The 24576-nt window shown below is 38.9% G+C and overlaps 1 protein-coding gene across 4 annotated transcripts in view; it reads left to right on the top strand.

The window, feature by feature from the left end:
- LOC140167974 (uncharacterized) overlaps window positions 1-24576 on the top strand; it is a 116891-nt gene that overhangs the window by 8729 nt on the left and 83586 nt on the right. For 2 of the 4 annotated variants that reach the window (XM_072191278.1, XM_072191277.1), the window contains exon 4: window positions 1220-1362. The exons of 1 other annotated variant lie outside the window; for it this stretch is intronic. In XM_072191278.1, the coding sequence (XP_072047379.1) occupies window positions 1220-1362 (143 nt within the window). Of the gene's footprint in view, window positions 1-1219; window positions 2602-24576 lie in introns of those variants that run through there. One more of the 4 variants, XM_072191269.1, reaches the window with a different exon arrangement.

Below are 24576 nucleotides of genomic sequence, written 5' to 3'. Positions count from 1 at the left end.
ACCATCATCTGATGAGAGGAATGATCGACTACATTAATTCTTAATCCAGAATTCAAAGGAAGCTGCTAATGATGTTTAAACCATTCAAATGTTCATATTGTGGGATTTACTTTCACTCCTTCGAGGGATTGAAGAGGCATGTTGGTAGACATCGAATGAAGTTTGACAGGCTAAATGCTAGACGAGAATGTATGCACTGTCAAGATTGTGAACGAAAAGATGGTGGTCATAGAGAGTTACACCAAAGAAAAGCCCTTTCAATGCAAGTATTGCCAGAAAACTTTTACACAGCAGACCAATCTTAAAAGCCACAGCAGAACTCACACCAAAGAGAAGCCATATCAGTGTGACTATTGTCAGAAATACTTTACAGGCTGTATTGGTCATAAAGAGCACATCAGAACTCACACAAACGAAAAGCTCTTCCAGCGTGAGATTTGTCAAAAAACATTTGCTCGGAAAAGTACTCTTATAAGGCCATGCGTTTTAAACTGGGTACACCAATAGGGTGGAGCAGTACTTTTGTGCGAGGTTTTTTGTGCTAATTCTTAGTATTTTTAGGTCAAGGGTGTCACCTACCTAGACAAATTACCTATCAATTTAAAGCTTTTGATGAGGCCTTTGTATTGATACCACAACAATTTAGTATAAAACAATTATTAGTATATTCCATTCTAAAGTTATTTTGATTTTAGTGAAAACATGACAGGGTGGAGCCGAGGATTGATATGGAGGATTCAATCAATACATACACACTAAGGCTATGTGGTAAATGCGATATAGTTTCTATTGATGGTGCAATAATGGTTAATACTTGTGCGGTGGGGAGGTAGGCAAATTCTATGCCTTATAAGGCTATATGGTAAATGCTGTATAGTTTATTGTTCAATAATGGACAAGACTTGTGTGTGTGTGTGGGGGGGGGGGGGGAAACAATTTTGAAATATGTCCGATTGTGCTAAAAACATTCATGGTCATCCCAGGTCAAATGTCAAATGTTAAAGTTGCTCCGACGGGGCTGCAAGCCTGCAGCCGACTGCATAGTAGTATTATTACAATAATATATCATAATCACTCTCAATAATGATTCAATCATGAGAAAGTATATTTTATGAATGGAAATTTGAATGCGGAATCTCAATATTGCATTTAAGAAGTTGATAGTTCTGCACGACAGTGTAATTATTAGTACTCTGCTTTATTCTTCGATCATCTCCAGATTTTGGAATAATCGTGACCAAGAAAGTGCCAATCTATACATTTGTAATATCAAAAGGACTGGTAATATCGTCAAGCACAAGTACAACCATCATACATTTGCAGAGGGGTGTCTACTCAAAGCTAATACACTGAAGCTACATTGTAAGTAATCATCTGATGAGAGGAATGATCGACTCCATTAATTCTTTATCCAGAATGGCAAGGAAGCCGGTAAAGATGTTTAAACCATTCACTTGTTCTTATTGTATAAGTTACTTTCACTCCTTTGATGGATTTAAGCGACATTTTCGTAGACATCGGATGAAGCATAACAGGCTTAATGCTAGAGGGCATAGTTTGTACTGTCCGATACATGTATGTGAACGAAAAGATGGCCGTCATACAGAGACAGGCAGATGTGAACATTGTCAGAAATGTGTTTTAGATAAAGGTGAACTTGCCATGCACATCAGAACTCAAACCAGAAATGCCATCTTACAGTGTCAGTATTGTCAGAAGTGTTTCACAGATAGAACAAAAATGAGAAGACACCTCAAATATCACACAAAAGAAAAGACCTTGCAATGTGAGTTTTGTCAAAAAGCTTTTGCATCGAAAAGTACTCTTAGAAACCATACCAGAACTCACACAAATGAAAAGCCATTTCAGTGTGAGATTTGTCAGAAAACTTTTGCACAGCAGTCCAGTCTTCACAGCCACACCAGAACTCACACAAAAGAGAAGCCACATCAGTGTGAGTATTGTCAGAGGACTTTCACACTTAAGAGTAGTCTTAAAAGACACATCAGAATTCATACAAATGAAAAGCCATTTCAGTGTGACATTTGTCAGAAAACCTTTGCACAGCAGTCCAATCTTCACAGCCACACCAGAACTCACACAAATGAAAAGCCATTTCAGTGTGAGATTTGTCAGAAAACCTTTTCACGGAAAAGTAATCTTATAGAACACATCAGAACTCACACAAAAGAAAGGCCATTTCAGTGTGAGATTTGTCAGAAAACCTTTGCACAGCAGTCCAATCTTCACAGCCACACCAGAACTCACACAAAAGAGAAGCCATTTCAGTGTGAGATTTGTCAGAAAACCTTTGCACAGCAGGTCTATCTTAAAAGCCACATCAAAACTCACACCAAAGAAAAACCATTTCAGTGCGAGTTTTGTCAAAGATGTTTTTCACATAGTACTCCTCTTAAGAGGCACCTCCAAACTCACACAAAGAAAGGCATCAGTCCAAGTAGCATCAAAAACTAAAAGAACTCATAATGCCACACTATGTGTAAATAAGGTAAATGTGTAAATGGTAAATGAAGTAAACAAATAGAAATTTCACCTTCTACACATCCTGTGTGGGAGATTTCATCTACAGATATAATTATATCGGACTTTATTTTATGGTATTAATAAAGCTATCTCTGCTATGAGCTGAGCTTTGTTTTCTGTGTGCAGAAAAGCATCAAAAACTTTGTCACATAAAAAAGGAACTGATAAAGTTTTATTCAGATTTCGTTTTACAAATTAAACGTACTGCTAGCCGTCCAGCGCATATTATTTGCACAAGGTCCAATGCACACGCTTGACGTCGCACACGTATACGCGATGGTTAAGCTGTCAAAGGAAATCTGAATAAAACTTTAATGCCACATGTGTAAATAAGGTAAATGTGTAAATGGTATGGGGCTGTGTAATGAGCCACGGGGGGAGGGGGGGTAGCTTTTCTTGCCCCACTCCCTATGTGGGAGATTATAAAGCAATGTCTTCTTCCGGAGGGGTGTATGGATTTCAACTGGAATAGCTGTGGTATAAAGATCACAGGATATAATGCTATCCCATGATGCATTTATGAAAATCAATACATACACACTAAGGCTATGTGGTAAATGCGATATAGTTTCTATTGATGGTGCAATAATGGTTAATACTTGTGCGGTGGGGAGGTGGTCAAATTCTATGCCTTCCTAAGATGCATTAATGAAAATTAATACACACTAATTGTGCACTAATGGTAAGTGGCTGTGCAATTATTATGAGCCCCCGGCTCGCCAAAAATTGCTTGCCCCCTCTTGGCCTCCAAAAATTGCTTGCCCCCCCTCTCAGCCCGCCAAAATTCCCCTGCCCCCCCCCTTGCACATGCCAAATTTTTGGGATCCCAATTTCCAAACCTTAAATGGTCTATATACATGTTAAGTGCAGCGAGCAGGAAATTTTGCATATTTAAGCGTTTCCGTACCTAAGCCTTTTTAGTGCATTTTATTTAAAAATCGCTTGCCCCCCCCTCTCGGCTTGCCAAAAATGCTTGCCCCCCTTTCGGCTAGCCAAAAATTTCTTGCATCTCCAATAAATATAAAGATCACAGGATATCATGCTATCCCATGATGCATTTATGAAAATCAATACATACACACTAAGGCTATGTGGTAAATGCTATATAGTTGCTCCGATACTTCAGGAGTATGAAACCGTAAAGGTCATCCAATGTCAAAGATCAGGTCAAATTTAAAAGTTGCTCTGATCGTGCTGTAACTTGCAGAAAATGATCCCCAACCACTTTGGGCGTATGAAACTGTAAAGGTCATCTGAGGTCAAAGGTCATGTCAAATTTTAAGTTGCTCTGATTTGGCTCATGCAAAGGTTGATCTCTGACACTTGGGGAATATGAAACCGCAACGGTCATCTGAGGTCAAAGGTCAGATCAAATTCAAAGTAACTCTGATTGGGCCGCAACTTGGAGACAATGATCCCTGAAACTTAAGGAGTATGAAACTACAAAGGTCATCCAAGGTCAAAGGTCAATTCAAATTAAAAGTTGCTTCAGTCAGGCTAAAACTTAAGGAAAATGATCCCTGACACTTGGGGAGTATAAAACCGTATAGGTTATCCGAGGTCAGGAAAGGTCAAATGAGGTCAGATGTTAAAATAGGCCTGATTGGGGTTTAAATTGATGCAAATTATCCTTGATTTGAGAAAGAACATGAGTAATCTACCGAAGTTTACCTGAGGTAAAAGGTCAAAAGATCAGAAATCACCTCCTGATATTTGTGGCTCGTGACTCGTGAGCCACAGCAGTTCTAATTTCTTATGTATTTCATTGTTTTTTACTGCATATTAGTATTATTACAATAATATCTCATAACACTCTCAATAATGATTCAATCATGAGAAAGTATATTTTCTGAATGGAAATTTGAATGCAGTCTCAATATTGCATTTAAGAAGTTGATAGTTCTGCACGACAGTGTAATTATTAGTACTCTGCTTTATTTTCTTCTCCAGATTTTGGAATAATCGTGACCAAGAAAGTGCCAATCTATACATTTGTAATATCAAAAGGACTGGTAATATCGTCAAGCACAAGTACAACCATCATACATTTGCAGAGGGGTGTCTACTCAAAGCTAGTACACTGACACTACATTGTAAGTAATCATCTGATGAGAGGAATGATCGACTCCATTAATTCTTTATCCAGAATTCCAAGGAAGCCGGTAAAGACGTTTAAACCATTCACTTGTTCTTATTGTATAAGTTACTTTCACTCCTTTGATGGATTTAAGCGACATTTTCGTAGACATCGGATGAAGCATAGCAGGCTTAATGCTAGAGAGCATAGTTTGTACTGTCCGATATGTGAACGAAAAGATGGCGGTCATACAGAGACAGGCAGATGTGAACATTGTCAGAAATGTGTTTTAGATAAAAGTGAAGTTACCATTCACATCACAACTCAAACCAGAAATGTCATCTTACAGTGTCAGTATTGTCAGAAATGTTTCGCAAGTAGAACAAAAATGAGAAAACACCTCAAATATCACACAAAAGAAAAGACCTTGCCATGTGAGTTTTGTCAAAAAGCTTTTGCATCGAAAAGTACTCTTAGAAACCATATCAGAACTCACACAAATGAAAAGCCTTTTCAGTGTGAGATTTGTCAGAAAACCTTTGCACAGCAGTCCAATCTTCACAGCCACACCAGAACTCACACAAAAGAGAAGCCATATCAGTGTGAGATTTGTCAGAAAAAGTTTGCACGGAAAAGTTATCTTATAGAACACATCAGAACTCACACAAAAGAAAAGCCATTTCAGTGTGAGATTTGTCAGAAAACCTTTGCACAGCAGTCCAGTCTTCACAGCCACACCAGAACTCACACAAAAGAGAAGCCATATCAGTGTGAGTATTGTCAGAGGACTTTCACACTTAAAGGCAGTCTTAAAACACACATCAGAATTCATACAAATGAAAAGCCATTTCAGTGTGACATTTGTCAGAAAACCTTTGCACAGCAGATCACTCTTACAAGACACACCAGAACTCGATCACACAAAAGAAAAGCCGTTTCGGTGTTTGATCTGTCAGTGTGAGATTTGTGAGAAACATTTTGCACACCAGAGCAGTCTTAAAATCCACATCAGAACGCATACAAAAGAAAAGCCATATCAGTGTGAATATTGCCAGAAATGCTTTGCAGACAATAATGGTTATAAACGGCATATCAGAACTCACACCAAAGAAAAACCCTTTCAATGTCAGTATTGTCAGAAAACATTTGCACTGCAGGCCCATCTTCAAGGCCACATCAGAACTCACACCAAAGAAAAGCCATATCAGTGTGAGATTTGTGAGAAACATTTTGCACACCAGAGCAGTCTTAAAATCCACATCAGAACGCATACAAAAGAAAAGCCATATCAGTGTGAACATTGTCAGAAATGCTTTACAGAGAGTAGTAATCATAAACGACACATCAGGGCTCAACACAAATGAAAAGCCCTTCCATTGTGAGATTTGTCAAAAACATTTACACAGAAAAGTACTCTTATAAGCCACATCAGAACTCACACCAAATAAAAACCATATTAGTGTGAGATTTGTCAAAGATGTATTTCGCACAGTACTTCTCATAAGAGGCACCTCCAAACTCACACAAAGAAAAGCATCAAAAACTAAAGCCGAGGGGGGGGGGGGGGCAAGCGATTTTGGCACACGTTCTTGGGGCGCCTTTTAAATAAAATGCTCTAAAAAGGCGTATGAAGACCGTACAGAAACGCTTAAATATGCAAATTTTCCTGCTTGCTGCGCTCGCAACATTTTTGGGCGGGCCGAGGGGGCAAGCGATTTTGGCGGGCAGAGAGGGTGGGGGCAAGCGATTTTTGACGGGCCGAGAGGGTGGGAGCAAGCGATTTTTGGCGAAATTTTACCCCCCCTGCTCATAATTATTGCACAGCCCCTAAGCCTATAAGGTAAATGTGTAAATGGTAAATGAAGTAAACAAATAGAAATTTCACGTTCTACACATCCTGTGTGGGAGATTTCATCTACAGAAATAATTATATCGGACTTTGGATCTTTATTTTATGGTATATACAATAATAAAGCAAAACTCTGCTCATAGTTTTGTTTTCTGTGTGCAGAAAAGCATCAGTGCAAGTAGCATCAAAAACTTTGTCACATAAAAAAGGAACTCATAATGCCACATGTGTAAATAAGGTAAATGTGTAAATGGTAAGGGGCTATGTAATATTCTTGCCCCCCCCCATTTTACCATCCCACCAGGGCTCATAATTATTGCACAGCCCCTAAATGAAGTATGACTGCATGCATGTACACAGGCAATCCCTGCATCTACAGAAATAATTATATCGGACTTCTGATTTGAAACTATATGACCAGGGTCCAATTTGAGGGGAAAATTTTAGGAATTTTTTTTTAGGTGTATCCCCGGGGTGTATCCTTTGTGAAGAGAATACCTAACAAATCCCAACTATAATCCCAACCCTAATCCTACCCTAACCCTAACCATTACCCTAACCCGGCCTATTAGTATTTCGTACTCTCTTACACTACTAGGATAAACCAAATTTTAAGTATAAATTTGCAAAAACGCCCCGGGAAAAACGCAACATATGAATTTTTTTGTTGGTGATAAACAGGTGCCCTATAGAATATAAGAAATACATTTATGATGATTTTTACCATGTTTTTGAAATTACACCAAAAAACCCAACAGAAGAGAGGTTATATATACACACCCATGTAAACAGGGAGAGGGATAGGAGCTGATAGGTACGACATGCCCCCCCCCGGTTTTCAACAGCTCATAAAATACCATAAAATAGAATCTCCAATAGAGTTCAAATGCTTTTTGTTTTCAAAATTAGTCCAACAAAGTCGAAATTGGTCAGCCATTTTTCACGCACAACAGACTTTGAGAGGATATGCATATTCTTTTGCAAAAATGTAATTTGCTAATGCAGAACAAAACCATGATGTTCATGCACCCCCTTTAATTAACCATTTTGTACTACAGCACATCAAATGCAAACAGCGCAAACTAACAAACGGATGATGCCCACAAAAGTTATATGGAAAACCGCAGATGGACTAAACTGAGGATTTCATGATCCTAGTATCCTCTTTTTATGACATTTTTCAGTAGGCCTAGATATTCACGAAAAAAGCTTATTCCCAATTCAGTTGATTCCGATTTTGCGTTTGCCAGTTATACATGATTATGTGTATTACCAAGGCTTATACCCGGGGCTTATATTAACCAGGCACCCAGGCTCTTTTTACCCCATGGTTGCCAAGTTTTGGCTCCTGGTGTGTCCAATATTTTACACTACAAACTATAGGACCAGGAGCCATCTTTGGGACCAGAAGTTCATTTTAGCTCCTGGTCCGGCAAGCATACTTAATATAAGGCCTGTGTATTACCCTGGTCCAAAGGCTGCTGTGTGTAATTTCGTTCTGGTTGATGATATTTTTGCTGAACGAATTCATCTGCACTGGAAATTTTAGGTGCAAGACATTATCATGAATGGGATTATATGTATAGCCAAAGTGGGGAGATGAGGCTGTGGATCACGAAATGTCCGTTTAATGTTAAAATCGATTCATAGTCATGGTATCTTTATATTATCAATTTGTATGTATTGTTAAAGATTCCCTTAGATAGAACTTTTCCTTTATTTTCAATGACATGCTAAATTAAATTGGTGGCGTGCGCCCGTAATATTTGGTGGTGGGGGCACACCACTAAATCAATGCGCCATTTGTGTAACCCTAATGAGTTCCGGTAAAATACAGAAAACTTGTGAGGTATTTTGGGCTGGTCTATAGACTTATTAATCAGAAAGAGTAGCGATTTATAGCTTAAATAAAAGTCATAAATTTGAGTCGCCAAAAAAGTCGCATTTTTATAATTATTGAGAAAATAGGTCCGCGAATTAAAAAATGGCAAAATCGGGTTTGCAGTCTTGAGAGCATGTTAAAAACAGTGAGGGCGCTGTTCGCGGCCTTGTAGCGGGAAAACGAGGTGGAAGGACCCCATACATTGAAACATATGTTAAACTTTCATCGATTTACAATCGACTGGTCATCATAAAAATTTTTTAAACGATCAAGCCCAAAAGGCCTCAAAATGAGCAAGGAAAATCGGAAGATTATTTAGTGGTGTGCGCCCTGGTGCTGGTGTCACACGGGCTGTAAATAACAACAGCTACCGAACAAAGAAAAACTAGGGCTATGCTACTCAGCTCATTTGCATAGCAAAATGACCCGTCTCCTCTGCAGCCAATTTTGGTTTCGCTCCATCGAAATCAAGCTGGTCACGAAGGAGACTACCCTCCTTTGTGTTTGTTCATTTGTGTATGGAGAGCCCTTCTTGGAGTCCGTTTGGACTTAGGCTACACTCTCAGCTAGAGTCCGACGCTGCATTGCACTAGAAATACCTTTTCTATGAAATCGCTATAGAGCCAACCGGGAACACGTATTCGTTTTGAAAATATAGCATTAAAATTAGTATCACCCTTGTGGCCCCCGTGCAGTGGAAACCTTAATTCTTTCATTAAAAGAAAATGAAAATTAAAAAAAACACGGATCTATACCTGTGCACCTATAAAATGGGCACAGCAATTTGTCTCAAATATGAATGAATTTTAAGAAACATACGGGATATGATGAACATTGACCTGACGCCATGATAATAGGATCTATTAGTCGTTTTATATACAATGTATATACCGTGTTGTCATAATACCAATATTTGTCATAATATTAATAGGCATGTCCACTAAAAATTGAAGTATTTTTAAATTGATTCAGACCTAACTTATTGGATGGGAATTGATGAAAGAAACATTTTGGCGTTTAAATAATCTTAATCGGACGTTTCATTCCAGAGATATGGCCTTTCGAGTGTCACGGTTTTATATAGGGCTGCTAGAACATGTTAAAAAGTTAAAGTCCAAAAAGGAATACTAACAGAAAGTGCAACTTTAAGGTACTTTTTCTTAATGTATTTATTAACTATCTTATCTGGAACATTATATTTGCTTATAACAACATGAAAATAAGATCATCCTGAAAATTTAATCGATTTTGTTGACATACAACAAAAAATATAAGACCTCAAAACCCATGTGAAACCTCAAGCATGATCATAGATGGCCGTCATGGAAAATATCTCCATAGAGGAGATGAACAATAAGTGCATTATTTCAAATGAAAAGCGGTAGTCTTAAACATTGTTCAATCTTTTAAGGTCAGCACATTTTATCTTCAAAAATTATTATATTTCATCATGGCATAAGTTTGGTAACATTAATCACTACCAATTTTGAGAAATTTGCTCCAACTCGAAGGTTATCTTTACTACATTGAGCAATACACTGTGTGTGCATGGAAGCCATGATGGTCCCCGGTTTTTATACTCCCTATGAAATGGACATGGTAGTGAGAAGTGCGCGGGGAAGTGCATGATTTGAGATGGGCCGCGGTAGGCTTAAACATTCTTAAATTTCTTAACATCCTACACATTTTGTCTTCATAAATAGTTAAATTTTATGAGTATGTAAGTTTGCTTGTCTGATTCACTCCAAATTCGGAGATAATTGCGTTTGAACACATGATGCACGGAATGGTGTCACTTCAACCTGTTGTAGTTCTCATCTCATTAAATTTTTCATTAAAAAAGTTGATCTCTTCATGCAGGAAGGTCCTCTCTATTTACTGACCAAACAGGAAAAAGTTTGGTTAATGTTTTCTGGTGGAATCAGGAATTTCTTGAAACACCCTGATATAGGCCTACATTTGGATCAAAACAAGTATGTACGCCATTTAACAGGCCTGGGATTTCTTGTATCGATCAGTTTCTCCATAGACAATACGTGTGTGAGTGCACGCACAAAAAAAATGAAAAATCGTTCTAGTGGAAACTGTATTGAGAGTGGGCATCCCTAATAATATATAACGAGTAATATTTAGTATTGTAAATATGCAGTTCATATGCACAAACGAACACTGATCTTTATGATATTCAGGTTGTTGTACATCTCATATAACATGTCATGTAGGAGGTCATATGTGTTGACCTTCTCCTATTGTATTTGTTCATCTGTGTATGGAGAGGATTAACGCCATTAAAACTCCATCAGTATTAGGGCGTAGTTCAGTGAACTCACCAGATTGCTATTCCAAGTACTTTGATAATACAGATAATATGTATTAATGGGTCGAGGCGATTGCATTGAAAAACCTAATAAATTATTCATAACAGTTACGTAATCGATCGATAGTGCGGACACTTTTCATTTGCAAACCACCAAAATTCGTGATCTTTTAGCGTTGGAAAAGAAACCACGTGAATAGAGTGCCCTCTCAAGAATAGGTTCTCTGTGGAAAAACCTTGATAGTCGGAACTAGGATGAAGTGATTATTTTGTAATTTTACCCATTTATGCCTATTTGTTGCAACTTGGATGGACAAGAATTGAAGAATAAATGACAAATCTGAGGTAGGTCGAGTTACTAAAATGTAAAATAGATGACAAATTTAAAGCAGGTGTAGCGCTAGACTGCGGAACTCAGTCCTCAATGATAGTCAGTCATTTATCTTTTGGTCGTTATATGACTATCATTTGAGGACTGAGTTGTTATGATATATCTTCCAAGGAGCAATTTCAGACAATAGCTGGGGATTAGTGGGGCAGAGGTTACCTATTGAATCCAGGGGCGTCGCCAGACCTTTTTCATTAGGGGGGGGGGGGTGTAAGCCTGTAAGAGTCAATGTTTGCCGACGAGCCGTCTGTATGCCGACATACCAAATACTAGAGTGGTTGTCACCATGTAGCTGAACCATGTTGCATCAGCTGGGGGGACTTTGTTTTCATTTTACACCTTGGGAATCATAGGCATGCCTTCTTGGCATTTCGAAATACACCAAAATATGAATACTGACGTTTTAGATGTCGAAAGCAGAAGCGAAACTGGTCATTTGATTGACCACAACGTAGGGGGTGTCTGAGGGGGGATTTCCCCCCTCAGAAGTAAGAAACTTTTGCAAAATGAAGACCCAATTGAAGAGATTTGGTGGACCATTTTGACACTATTAGAGTGTAAAATTTTAGTTTGAAAAAGCCCCCACATTTGTGAAATGAGCGGTCCATGAACATGATGAAGCCTTTTACGCGAATTTCCCCCTATTATTGTAGGCCCCCTATAAATTGTGTTAAACAAAAATTTGAAAATGTCGAGAACAGAAGCGGAAATGGTCATTTGTGTGACCACAACGCAGGGGGGTGTCTGAAGTAAGAAACTTTTGCAAAATGAAGACCTAATTGAAGCGATTTGGTGGACCATTTTGGCACTATTTTGTGTAAAATTTTAGTTTGAAATCTTTCGTGGACAAGAGATTTGTGAGAAACGTTTTGCACAGCAGAGCAGTCTTAATATCCACATCAGAACTCACACCAAAGAGAAACCCTATCAGTGTGAATATTGTCAGAAATGTTTTGCAGACAGAAGTGCTCTTAAAAATCACCTCAGAACTCACACAAAAGAAAAGCCATTTCAGTGTTCGATTTGTGAGAAACATTTTGTACGTCAGGCCAGTCTTAAACTCCACATGAGAACTCACACCAAAGAGAAACCCTATCAGTGTGAATATTGTCAGAAATGCTTTAAAGACAGTAGTGGTCATAAAAAACACACAAGAACTCACACAAAAGAAAAGCCATATCAGTGTGAGATTTGTGAAAAACATTTTGCACAGCAGTACAATCTTAAAATACACATGAGAACGCACACCAAAGAGAAACCCTATCAGTGTGAATATTGTCAGAAATGCTTTACAGATAGTAGTGGTCATAAACGACACATCAGAACTCACACAAATGAAAAGCCCTTCCATTGTGAGATTTGTCAAAAACATTTACACAGAAAATTAGTCTTATAAGCCACATCAGAACTCACACAAATGAAAAGCCCTTCCATTGTGAGATTTGTCAAAAACATTTACACAGAAAAGTACTCTTATAAGCCACATCAGAACTCACAGCAAAGAAAAATCATATTAGTGCGACTATTGTCAGAAAACTTTTACGCACCAGGAATATCTTAAAAGCCACATCAAAACTCACACAAAAGAAAAACCTTTCCATCAGTGTGATATTTGTCAAAGATGTTTTTCACACAGTACGTCTCATAAGAGTCACCTCCAAACTCACACAAAGAAAAGCATCAGTCCAAGTAGCATCAAAAACTAAAAGAACTCATAATGCCACACTAAGCCTATGTGTAAATTAGGTAAATGTGCAAATGGTAAATGCCCGGGGGGGCACTTCCATGACAGATATGCATCATGTGCCTCGGGATAGACCCCCTTTTTCAAACCGGCTTGTACCCAATGACCCCCTTTTTTGTGTTATGGTCCTACCTATTACCCAATGACCCCCTTTAAAAATTCACATACTCAATGACCCCCTTTTTCTATTTCCTGCTGTACCCAATGACCCCCCTTTTAATTCCCAAATTTAGGTGGTATTTGTGTTCTCCAGAAATAATGAGATTTTCACATTTCCAAGGTGGCCAAGTTGTTTTTACGCAGTTTGGCACTTATTTATGTGTACTTAATGATACTCTTTTGGCAATCCTGTACTCAATGACTCCCATTTTACTTTTTGCTACCCCAATGACCATCCTTTTTTCAAAGTTTCATACCGAATGACCCCATTTTTATTCAGGTTGTGTACTGAATGACCCCATATTTTTGTAATTGTACATTTGACCTGAATGCCCCCTACTTTTAACATGGCCGAGGCACATCCCTGCCATTTCAGATAGGGGAGTGCCTCCCCCGGGGGTAAATGAAGTAAACAAATAGAAATTTCACGTTCTACACATCCTGTGTGGGAGATTTCATCTACAGAAACAAATAATTATATCGGACTTTGAATCCTTATTTAAAAAATGTACGTGGACCGTGGTATATAAAATAATAATTGTTGCGCCCTCTTTTTCTCCTATTTCTGAATATATTTTGGTATGTAAAGAAACCTTTATTCGTTAGCTTTAATAAACGGAATGAAATAAGACATAAGAAATAAGATATAAATGTACCTGTTTTTCACTGTCCACGGTGGAGGTTTGGCTATTTCAAAGATTGAAAAGGTGTACACGCACTATGCATGAATATAAAGCATTCCTCAATGATCACTTTATAACGAACTTGATTTAGGGGACGGGCTTTACTGGTGGGCCTATGGGCTGTGTTAAGTGTCATTAACTTGTCAGCAAAATGGATGTGGGATGGGACTTCTCTTACTATACTTGGAATTAAACTTTTTTCTTGGTTATTTATGCCTTTTTCTTTTATTATGTTTCTTACTTTGTTGTTCTTGCTTTCGTCATTTTCTCTTTTTGGGATAAAAAAAAGGGCTGTTTGATATGTCCTTGGTTCTTCTGAAGTGAGCTTACTGTGCTGCTTTGCACTCTACCTGGTTACCTCCTTGACGAAGACAGGTTTCAGCCCTGGTCCTCATTGCATCAATTGCATTGAGTACCCTCCTTGTGTGTTGTATACTTGTGAATACAGCAGTATTACGGTTGCGAAGATGTTGGAGGCTAGCTGGTGATCCTCGCTCATAGTGAATGTGTTCCAAAGCCTAATCCTATTAGCCATCCGTGAAATTTACAGTGTGTTTCGTTTTAATCTTTGATGTAGCCAAACCTCATCCTTGGACAGAGTGAAAAACGGGTACACTTCTTAAAGAGGGCACATCTTCAAAAATTTTGAGCCGATTAAAATAATTGTTTTGGTTTATTATAGCTAACGATTTACGACTTTTTTTCCATACCAAAATGCATTTGATCAACTTTTCAGAAATAGGAGAAAAAGAGGGTGCAATGACATAGGGCCTATTGTACAAAAGTGGAATAAATAAGCGAAACGCACAATTGTTTGGCTGTTTTAACTTTTCTTTGACTTAACCAAATTTTGAGATGTTTCAAAACAAAATTATAATCTGAATATTTCCCGGGCAAGCCCCCAATTTCTGTTACGTGTCTACAAGATCAGGTTCCGAAATAGCCCTTTACCCAGATTCGGTACCTTACCTTAACCTTTAATACACACCAAAAAGGAAGGGGTTTCACAAGAATGATGTAAACTTTCGAACTGTGTAGGGTTTTAATCAATAAACAACATTTGTAGGGTAAGTCAAGTGTGGTACAAGAATAAACATATTCACTCTTCAGATCTGTTACTACAAGTATTATGCAATATCATGATTTAAGACTAGCTTAGGGCCCACTCAATAATATCTGATTATAAAGTCCTTTCACAATGAAGTTGAAGACTGAATGATCTTACTAGTCATGAAGCTAATTACTGCTGGTTATCTTAGAAGCGGTTTAAGACGACAAATTTACTGTACAAGGCGTTCAGCTCAATGTAAACAAGCGTTACAAGGGCTAGGCCAATCTATTTTATTACAAGTCGGCGAGTGTGAAGCTTTCCCAAATCAACTCACAGATCAGCCGATGTGTGTCCTAGGCCATTTGACTGCAGATGTAGCACCTACAGGAAGCTTATCCTGTAGATCTCCATACCAACGCCGAACAAGATCCCCTTTATTTTAGGATCAAACATTACAAAACATTACAAAATAGTTCGGACGAGTGATTTGCTAAACGAATTCATCTGCAAGAAATGTTTGGTACAAGACATTATGTAGCCAGAGGTTTCCAGTGGCCTATAAAAATCTCAAATTTTAATGACCTTGACCTACCTTGACCTATGCCGTTCACTCCAACTGGGGGTTGAGTGGTGGCATCCGCATCACAATGTCCCGCCAAACTGTTCTGTCATCTGCTGTATGGCTGGCATTTACTATGGAGTTTAGTTCTTTTGCAGTCAGCTAGCAGGCAGTCTCTCCATCTCTTTGGTGGTCTTCCTCTACGTCTGACTCCCTGGATGTGACATTCAAAGGCCATCTTTGGAAGGCGTGAGGGAGGCATTCTCTGGACGTGGCCAAAATAATGCAGTCTCTTCCGGGTTATTCTGTCCAAGATGGCAAATTCAACACCCAGGGTTTTGCGGATGATGGTGTTTCGGATCCTGTCTCTCCGTGTTACTCCCATTATCTTCCTAAGGCACATCATCTCGAAAGTGAGCAGTCGATTCTCATCCTCTTTTTTTCAATGTCCAGGTTTCTGCTCCGTATAGCAATATTGACAGTGTCTGGAGGTCTTCTTCACTGTAAGCAATTAGTGCAATGTCGTCTGCAAATCGTAAGTTGTTCACCACTTGTCCTTGGATGTTTACTCCTATGTTGGTATCGTGCAGTGCATACAACGTAGTCATCTCCAGTAGGATGTTAAAAAGTTGAGGTGAGATTACACATCCTTGGCGAACTCCAACCAGGGTTGTAAACCAGTCTGTTAGTTCCCCATTTACTCTGACAGTACTTGCAGATTTATTGTAGAGAGCTTTCAGGAAACAGGTGATTTTGTTTGGGAAACCAAAGAAGCCAAGTGCCTTCCAAAGTCCTTCCTGCCACACTGAGTCGAAGGCTTTTTCAAAGTCGATGTAGCAACAGAAAAGGGGCCTTCCTCATTTCAAGATGCTTCTCAACTATTTGCCTGAGGGTGAAGAGTTGGTCTATGGTTGAACGTCCTGGTCTAAATCCTGCTTGGGACTCTGATAGAATTTCTTCAGTTCTTTTCATAATTCGGCGTTGTAGAATAAGTGTAATTACTTTGCATGCATGGCTAAGCAAGCTGATCCCTCGGTATATTGCCGCAATCAAGCTTGTCTTTCTTCTTGTAAATTGGTGTGATGATAGCCCTCCCCCGGTCATCTGGGAAAATTTCGCTGTCCCATATTTTGGTGCATAGCATATGTAGGATTTCGATCCCTGCGCTGCCAGCTGCTTTGAGTTCTTCAGCTGTGATGTTGTCATATCCCGGGGCTTTACCATCTGACATCTTTTTAACAGCACTTTCAATTTCCTCTCGTAGGATGGCTGGTTCTTCCTTGCAGCTGGGCATCTGGGGAACACTTTGCGTTAGCTCCTCATCTGTTGGGTTCTTTTTATTGTAAAGTTCTTGAAAGCTTTCTTTCCACCTATCCTTTACTTCCTCTGATTCAGTAAGAATCTGTCCATCTTTACTTTTGACTGTTTGCATTCTGATAGAGGCTTTTCTTGTAATTTTCTTGATGGTGATTACTTTGCATGCATGGCTAAGCAAGCTGATTCAATGACACGCTAAATTAAATTGGTGAGTACGCACGCGTGAGTGAGTGGACGTGTTTTCACATCGCTCCGTCCATCTTTTTCGCCTGTTTTAACATCCGACATTTTCCATCATTTAGTTAGGTGCTTGTACTTATCCTGGATTATTACGGTCCAGTTTTTTGTAAGACTGGAGTGGAATCTATTTGTGAGTTTCATCAGTTGTTTTCACCAACAAGTGCTTTGTTTACCTGATCCAACATGACGGCCTACATGGCAATGACGATGGCGTAATAACATCGCGGCTCGTCGGGCGTGAGGTTTAGTACTGCTGGGTTGGATTTGGGATCTGGTTCCATGATGGAGAACTTCACTGCTGTGAATACTCTTATCCTGATTTCTGCAGCAGTGTTGTTCGTAGATCAATCAGTTGGAACTGATGAAAGTAACATTACTCAATACAACAACATTACTACTGACTATACTATGTCCCCCAACAATTCCTGCTTATTCGATCTATGGCATACAAGTTGGGGATCAACTATTTTTGTAAATAACCAGAAGGAGTTTGACTTTAATAACATGCCTGCTCTTCCTGATTTGTTATGCAAGAAGAATAAATTTACTACTGTGCCATACCATACCACCAAACTCTACTTAATGTATTACTGTATAATCATCATCTCTCATGCTGGAGATACCGAGAGTAACCCTGGTCCCAATATCTCAGGGAGCCTTAGTGATTCAAGTGAGAACCCACTGTTCCCTTGTCAAATATGTCACCAACCTTGTACATGGGAAGAAAAGGCAGTCCAATGTGACGAGTGTGACGGGTGGTACCACTCTAGCTGTATGAACATGAATACCCTGGTGTATGAGGCATTGGGGAATAGTAGGGTATCATGGATCTGCTGCAGTTGCAACATGCCTAACTTCTCCAAATCTTTTTGCTCACTTGACTCCATTAAGGGGGTACTACACCCCTGCCCAGTTTTGTGCCTATTTTTGCATTTTTCTCAAAAATTATAGCGCATTGGTGACAAGTAAGATATGTTTAATATAGGGGCAAGGACTACAACTACTGCACTGGAAATCTTAATTCAGCACAGACAACAGTTGTGGAGTTACAGTCAAAAATGAGGGAAGCCCAATATTTGATCAATAAATCAATAACTACTTGCCTTGAGTTGCTGGATTTTCAGTGCAGTAGTTGTGGTCCTGGCCCCTATAATATAGATATCTATGAGAAAAATGCAAAAATAGGCACAAAATAGGCCAGGGGTGTAGTACCCCCTTAATCTGTCAAACAGCTTTAGCAGTCTTGATGATGAAGCAGCTATACCAACACTTGTAGCTACGTCGTCACTTGCAGCAAGTACCAGTAAGCCCAAAGTTAACACCAGTGGCACTAAACAGAGGAAAAACAGAATTCCCAATAGAAACCATCTCAAAGTTGCCATTATCAACTTTCAGGGGATACGCAGCAAAAAGGCTGCACTTCAGGTCTTCCTGGATTTTAACCAACCTAACATTATCATTGGTACATACAGAGACGCATATTGACAACTCGATGCTTTCAAGTGAACTACTCCTATCTGACTATAGCATCTTTAGGAAAGATCGCCATTGCCGTGGAGGTGGAGTCCTCATTGCACTTAAAGGAGATCTGGTTGGCTCTCACAGAAGTGACTTAGATACCAAGTCAGAAGTCCTATGGATACAACTGGAAATTACCCCTTCTGGTTGGCGCCTTTTATAGACCTCAGATTACTACACTTCCTGAGCATGAATACTTAAATCAGCTTCACCTCTCACTGGACAAAATAGACTCCACTAAAGGACATCAGATATGGCTTGGAGGAGATCTTAACCTACCTGTTATCAATTGGGATTCCATTTCAACCATACCAGGTGGTTACAAACCTGGCTTGCCTAGAGAATTCATTGACATGATAAATGACAAAGGACTTGAGCAGATGGTTTTAAAGCCTACGCGGAATGACAATATCCTAGATTTGTTCCTTACAACGCACCCCTCTCTCGTTGAAAAAACTACAATCCTGCCAGGAATGAGTGACCACGACCAGCTGCACGACGGGATTCCGTTTGTCACAGTGAGTACAAAACCTCGTAAAATCAAACAGAAGCCGAGGAAGATCTTTCTGTACAGGAAGACAGATGTTACGAACATGAAGAGTGCCACAATATAAGCTGTCCAGCCACATAATTGAACAATATGAAAACAATGATCAATCAGCTGACATTTTATGGTCCAGCTTCAAGCCTGGGTTGACAGACGCTATGAACAAATCTATCACAACAAGGACCATCACCAATGACAAGCAGTCGCCCTGGATAAAAAGAGACTTCATAAACGTAAGCAAAGAGCTTACAATCGCTACAGGAAATCAAGCCTGAGGATAAAGAGAAGTTCCAGTCACTAATAGGAAAGAAACAACTAGGAAGCTTCACAGGAACTACGTCAAGCAGACTTGTTCAGCTTCATCTAAGAGCTTCTGGAGCTTCATCAAAAGCCTGAAGCAAGATACGTTTGGCATATGTTCTCTGAAGGACAAATGTGACTTAATTTCGGATAGCACACAGAAAGCCGAAGTTCTGAACAGGGTTTTCTTTAAGGGATCTAGAATGAGCGTTTATTGCGTGTCGACAGTATTTTTTGAGGACATGAGAGCACCTCAGACCTATCGAATTGCATTCTGAATACGAAGCATGTCTTTCTGATATCAAATAATTTTCATTTTTGAAAATCACAATATAATACAAATTTTATGACAAATTATAAAAATTTAATATTTTTCAAATTTTGATATATAACAGTCCTCGAAGTAAATTATATAAATCTAATGATATATTCTTAAAGTGTATGTAGCTGGGACGAAAAGCCGACGGTCAATTGAAAATTTTGACCTTTCATATTGAAGATATGGATTTTTTCCCAAAAAGACCTTTTTTTTTTGGTGTTTTGGGAAAAAATCCATATCTCCAATACGAAAGGTCAAAATTTTCAATTGATCGTCGGCTTTTCATCCCACCTACATACACTTTAAGTATAAATCATCAGATTTGTAAAGTTTACTTCGAGTACTGTTAAATATCAAAAATATCAATTTTAATGATTTGCCATAAAATGTGTATTAAATTGCGAATTTCAAAAATCAAAATTATTTCATATCAGAAGGACATTCTTCGTATTCAGAATGCAATTCGATATGTCTGATGTGCTCTAATGTCCCAAAATAAATACTGTCCAAACGTTCATACCCCAGCCCTTAAGCATTTTGCTGAAGGGGTATTTTCAAAAATTTTTGACCCTTTCAATTGTGAATTTTTCCTCTGAAGGAGTCAAAACATTGCCCAAGGGGTATTTTTATAATATTATTTTTGAAGACTTTTTAATAATATGTGTGTGTTTGGAGCTATAGGCGTAGATCCGGAGGGGGGGGGGGGTAAATCTCCACCAATATTTTGCCAGGGGGAGGGTCCATACAATCATCCCCCAATGTTGACGCCTGTATGTGGGTTTCTGACCAAATTAACCTCATATTTGGCCATTTTAGCCCCAAAAGTGCACATTTTTGCGCTTTTCGGGCGAATTTATTCCACTTTTGCACCATATTTCAACAGTTTAACTTCAAAATGGCAAAATCTTTTGTACCATAAACTTATGCTGGATTCAATATACTTCAAGACATTTTCTTTCACCCCCCCCCGTCAAAAGAAATCTACGCCACTGTCTGGAGCAGTGGCGGATCTAGAGCAGTCATAATATTTAAAAATGCCCCCTGAGAAGCAAGAAACTTTTGCAAAATGAAGACCTAATTGAAGCAATTTGGTGGATCATTTTGGCACTATTAATTTGTAAAATTAGTTTATAAAAGCCGAAAATTTGTGAAATGATCAGTCCATGGAGTCTTTTGTGGACGGCAAGTTTTCCCTATTATTGTATGTAGGCCTATAAGTTGTGTTAAACATAAATAGGCAAATGTCGAAAGCAGAAGTGAAAGTGGCCATTTGTTTATCAACAACGCAGGGTGATGTTCTGCAAAATGAAGACCTAATTGAAGCGATTTGGTGGACCATTTTGGCACTATTACTGTGTAAAATTTAAGTTTGAACAGTTGAAAAGCCGAAAATTGTGAAATGACGGTCCATAAAGCCTTTCGTTGTCATGCTTTCCCCATTAGACCTATAAATTGTCTTAAACATAGGGCCTAAATTGGCAAATGTCGAAAGCAGAAGCGAAAATGGTACTTGTTTATCCACTACGCATGCAGGGGGTATCTGAGGGGATATTCCCCCTGAGAGGGAAAATTTTGCAAAATTAAAGTCCAATTGAAGACATATTTCATGTATTTGGTGCATTATTAAAACAGAAAAAGGACCGAACGCAATGTGCAAGATTTCAATCTGACACTATACAATTTTAGAGACTCGCAATCAGTAAAACATACATGGATCGATGCTGACAAAATGTGATGGGCCCTACTACATATCGGGATCCGGAGTAGGTCCTAAATGCCAAAAGCCGAGAATAAATGCACAATATTGTTTCTCTACTCAAAATCTTGCAATATCTGAACGCGTACGTTTACAAGATTTTGTACGCATTGGACTTTGGGACTATGGATTTGAAGGAGTCAGAAAAGTGCCTGAACGCGTAAATACGCGTGTTTTGTGCGTTAAAGAAAACCCTGATGGTAATCCATTCCCATCCATGCCAGAACTGATCATCAACTCACAGGGTGTTGAAGACCTCCTTGCCAAGCTAAAACCTAATAAGGCAACCGGACCTGATAATCTTCCTGCTCGCATATTGAAAGAATATGCAACTGAATTGGCTCCTGCTCTGACATGCATATTCCAAAGATCGCTAGACACTGGCTCCTTACCAGAAGATTGGAGATCGGGTTGGAGATATGCGAACATTAGCCCGATATTTAAGAAAGGCGACAGGACGAAAGCATCAAACTACAGGCCAGTATCGCTAATATCGATCAGGGTTTTCTTTAACGCACAAAACACGCGTATTTACGCGTTCAGGCACTTTTCTGACTCCTTCAAATCCATAGTCCCAAAGTCCAATGCGTACAAAATCTTGTAAACGTACGCGTTCAGATATTGCAAGATTTTGAGTAGAGAAACACCCGATATTGTGCATTTATTCTCGGCTTTTGGCATTTAGGACCTACTCCGGATCCCGATATGTAGTAGGGCCCATCACATTTTGTCAGCATCGATCCATGTATGTTTTACTGATTGCGAGTCTCTAAAATTGTATAGTGTCAGATTGAAATCTTGCACATTGCGTTCGGTCCTTTTCTGTTTTAATAATGCACCAAATACATGAAATATGTCTTCAATTGGACTTTAATTTTGCAAAATTTTTCCTCTCAGGGGGGAATATCCCCTCAGATATACAAGTGAAGAATAGTGATAGTGGATAAACAAGTGACCATTTTCGCTTCTGCTTTCGACATTTGCCAATTTAGGCCCTATGTTTAAGACAATTTATAGGTCTAATGGGGAAAGCATGACAACGAAAGGCTTTATGGACCGTCATTTCACAATTTTCGGCTTTTCAACTGTTCAAACTTAAATTTTACACAGTAATAGTGCCAAAATGGTCCACCAAATCGCTTCAATTAGGTCTTCATTTTGCAGAACATCACCCTGCGTTGTTGATAAACAAATGGCCACTTTCACTTCTGCTTTCGACATTTGCCAATTTATGTTTAACACAACTTATAGGCCTACATACAATAATAGGGAAAACTTGCCGTCCACAAAAGACTCCATGGACTGATCATTTCACAAATTTTCGGCTTTTATAAACTAATTTTACAAATTAATAGTGCCAAAATGATCCACCAAATTGCTTCAATTAGGTCTTCATTTTGCAAAAGTTTCTTGCTTCTCAGGGGGCATTTTTAAATATTATGACTGCTCTAGATCCGCCACTGCTCCAGACAGTGGCGTAGATTTCTTTTTGACGGGGGGGGGGAAAGAAAATGTCTTGAAGTATATTGAATCCAGCATAAGTTTATGGTACAAAAGATTTTGCCATTTTGAAGTTAAACTGTTGAAATATGGTGCAAAAGTGGAATAAATTCGCCTGAAGCGCGCAAAATGTGCACTTTTTGGGGCTAAAATGGCCAAATATGAGGTTAATTTGGTCAGAAACCCACATACAGGCGTCAACATTGGGGGATGATTGTATGGACCTCCCCTGGCAAAATATTGGTGGAGATTTACCCCCCCAGGGTTTTCTTTAAGCATTTTGCTGAAGGGGTATTTTCAAATTTTTTTGACCCTTTCAATTGTGAATTTTTCCTCTGAAGGAGTCAAAAACATTGCCCAAGGGGTATTTTTATAATATTATTTTTGAAGACTTTTTAATAATATGTGTGTGTTTGGAGCTATAGGCGTAGATCCGGAGGGGGGGTAAATCTCCACCAATATTTTGCCAGGGGGAGGGTCCATACAATCATCCCCCAATGTTGACGCCTGTATGTGGGTTTCTGACCAAATTAACCTCATATTTGGCCATTTTAGCCCCAAAAGTGCACATTTTTGCGCGCTTCGGGCGAATTTATTCCACTTTTGCACCATATTTCAACAGTTTAACTTCAAAATGGCAAAATCTTTTGTACCATAAACTTATGCTGGATTCAATATACTTCAAGACATTTTTTTCACCCCCCGTCAAAAGAAATCTACGCCACTGTCTGGAGCAGTGGCGGATCTAGAGCAGTCATAATATTTAAAAATGCCCCTGAGAAGCAAGAAACTTTTTGCAAAATGAAGACCTAATTGAAGCAATTTGGTGGATCATTTTGGCACTATTAATTTGTAAAATTAGTTTATAAAAGCCGAAAATTTGTGAAATGATCAGTCCATGGAGTCTTTTGTGGACGGCAAGTTTTCCCTATTATTGTATGTAGGCCTATAAGTTGTGTTAAACATAAATTGGCAAATGTCGAAAGCAGAAGTGAAAGTGGCCATTTGTTTATCAACAACGCAGGGTGATGTTCTGCAAAATGAAGACCTAATTGAAGCGATTTGGTGGACCATTTTGGCACTATTACTGTGTAAAATTTAAGTTTGAACAGTTGAAAAGCCGAAAATTGTGAAATGACGGTCCATAAAGCCTTTCGTTGTCATGCTTTCCCCATTAGACCTATAAATTGTCTTAAACATAGGGCCTAAATTGGCAAATGTCGAAAGCAGAAGCGAAAATGGTCACTTGTTTATCCACTATCACTATTCTTCACTTGTATATCTGAGGGGGATATTCCCCCCTGAGAGGGAAAATTTTGCAAAATTAAAGTCCAATTGAAGACATATTTCATGTATTTGGTGCATTATTAAAACAGAAAAAGGACCGAACGCAATGTGCAAGATTTCAATCTGACACTATACAATTTTAGAGACTCGCAATCAGTAAAACATACATGGATCGATGCTGACAAAATGTGATGGGCCCTACTACATATCGGGATCCGGAGTAGGTCCTAAATGCCAAAAGCCGAGAATAAATGCACAATATCGGGTGTTTCTCTACTCAAAATCTTGCAATATCTGAACGCGTACGTTTACAAGATTTTGTACGCATTGGACTTTGGGACTATGGATTTGAAGGAGTCAGAAAAGTGCCTGAACGCGTAAATACGCGTGTTTTGTGCGTTAAAGAAAACCCTGTTCCCCCCCCCCCCCCTCCGGATCTACGCCTATAGCTCCAAACACACACATATTATTAAAAAGTCTTCAAAAATAATATTATAAAAATACCCCTTGGGCAATGTTTTTGACTCCTTCAGAGGAAA

This window comes from Amphiura filiformis, chromosome 13, assembly GCF_039555335.1.
Source record: "Amphiura filiformis chromosome 13, Afil_fr2py, whole genome shotgun sequence".
NCBI classification, from domain to species: Eukaryota; Metazoa; Echinodermata; class Ophiuroidea; order Amphilepidida; family Amphiuridae; genus Amphiura; species Amphiura filiformis.
The sequence above is the reverse complement of the archived record's forward strand: the minus strand, read 5'-3'. Positions and strand labels throughout refer to the sequence as shown.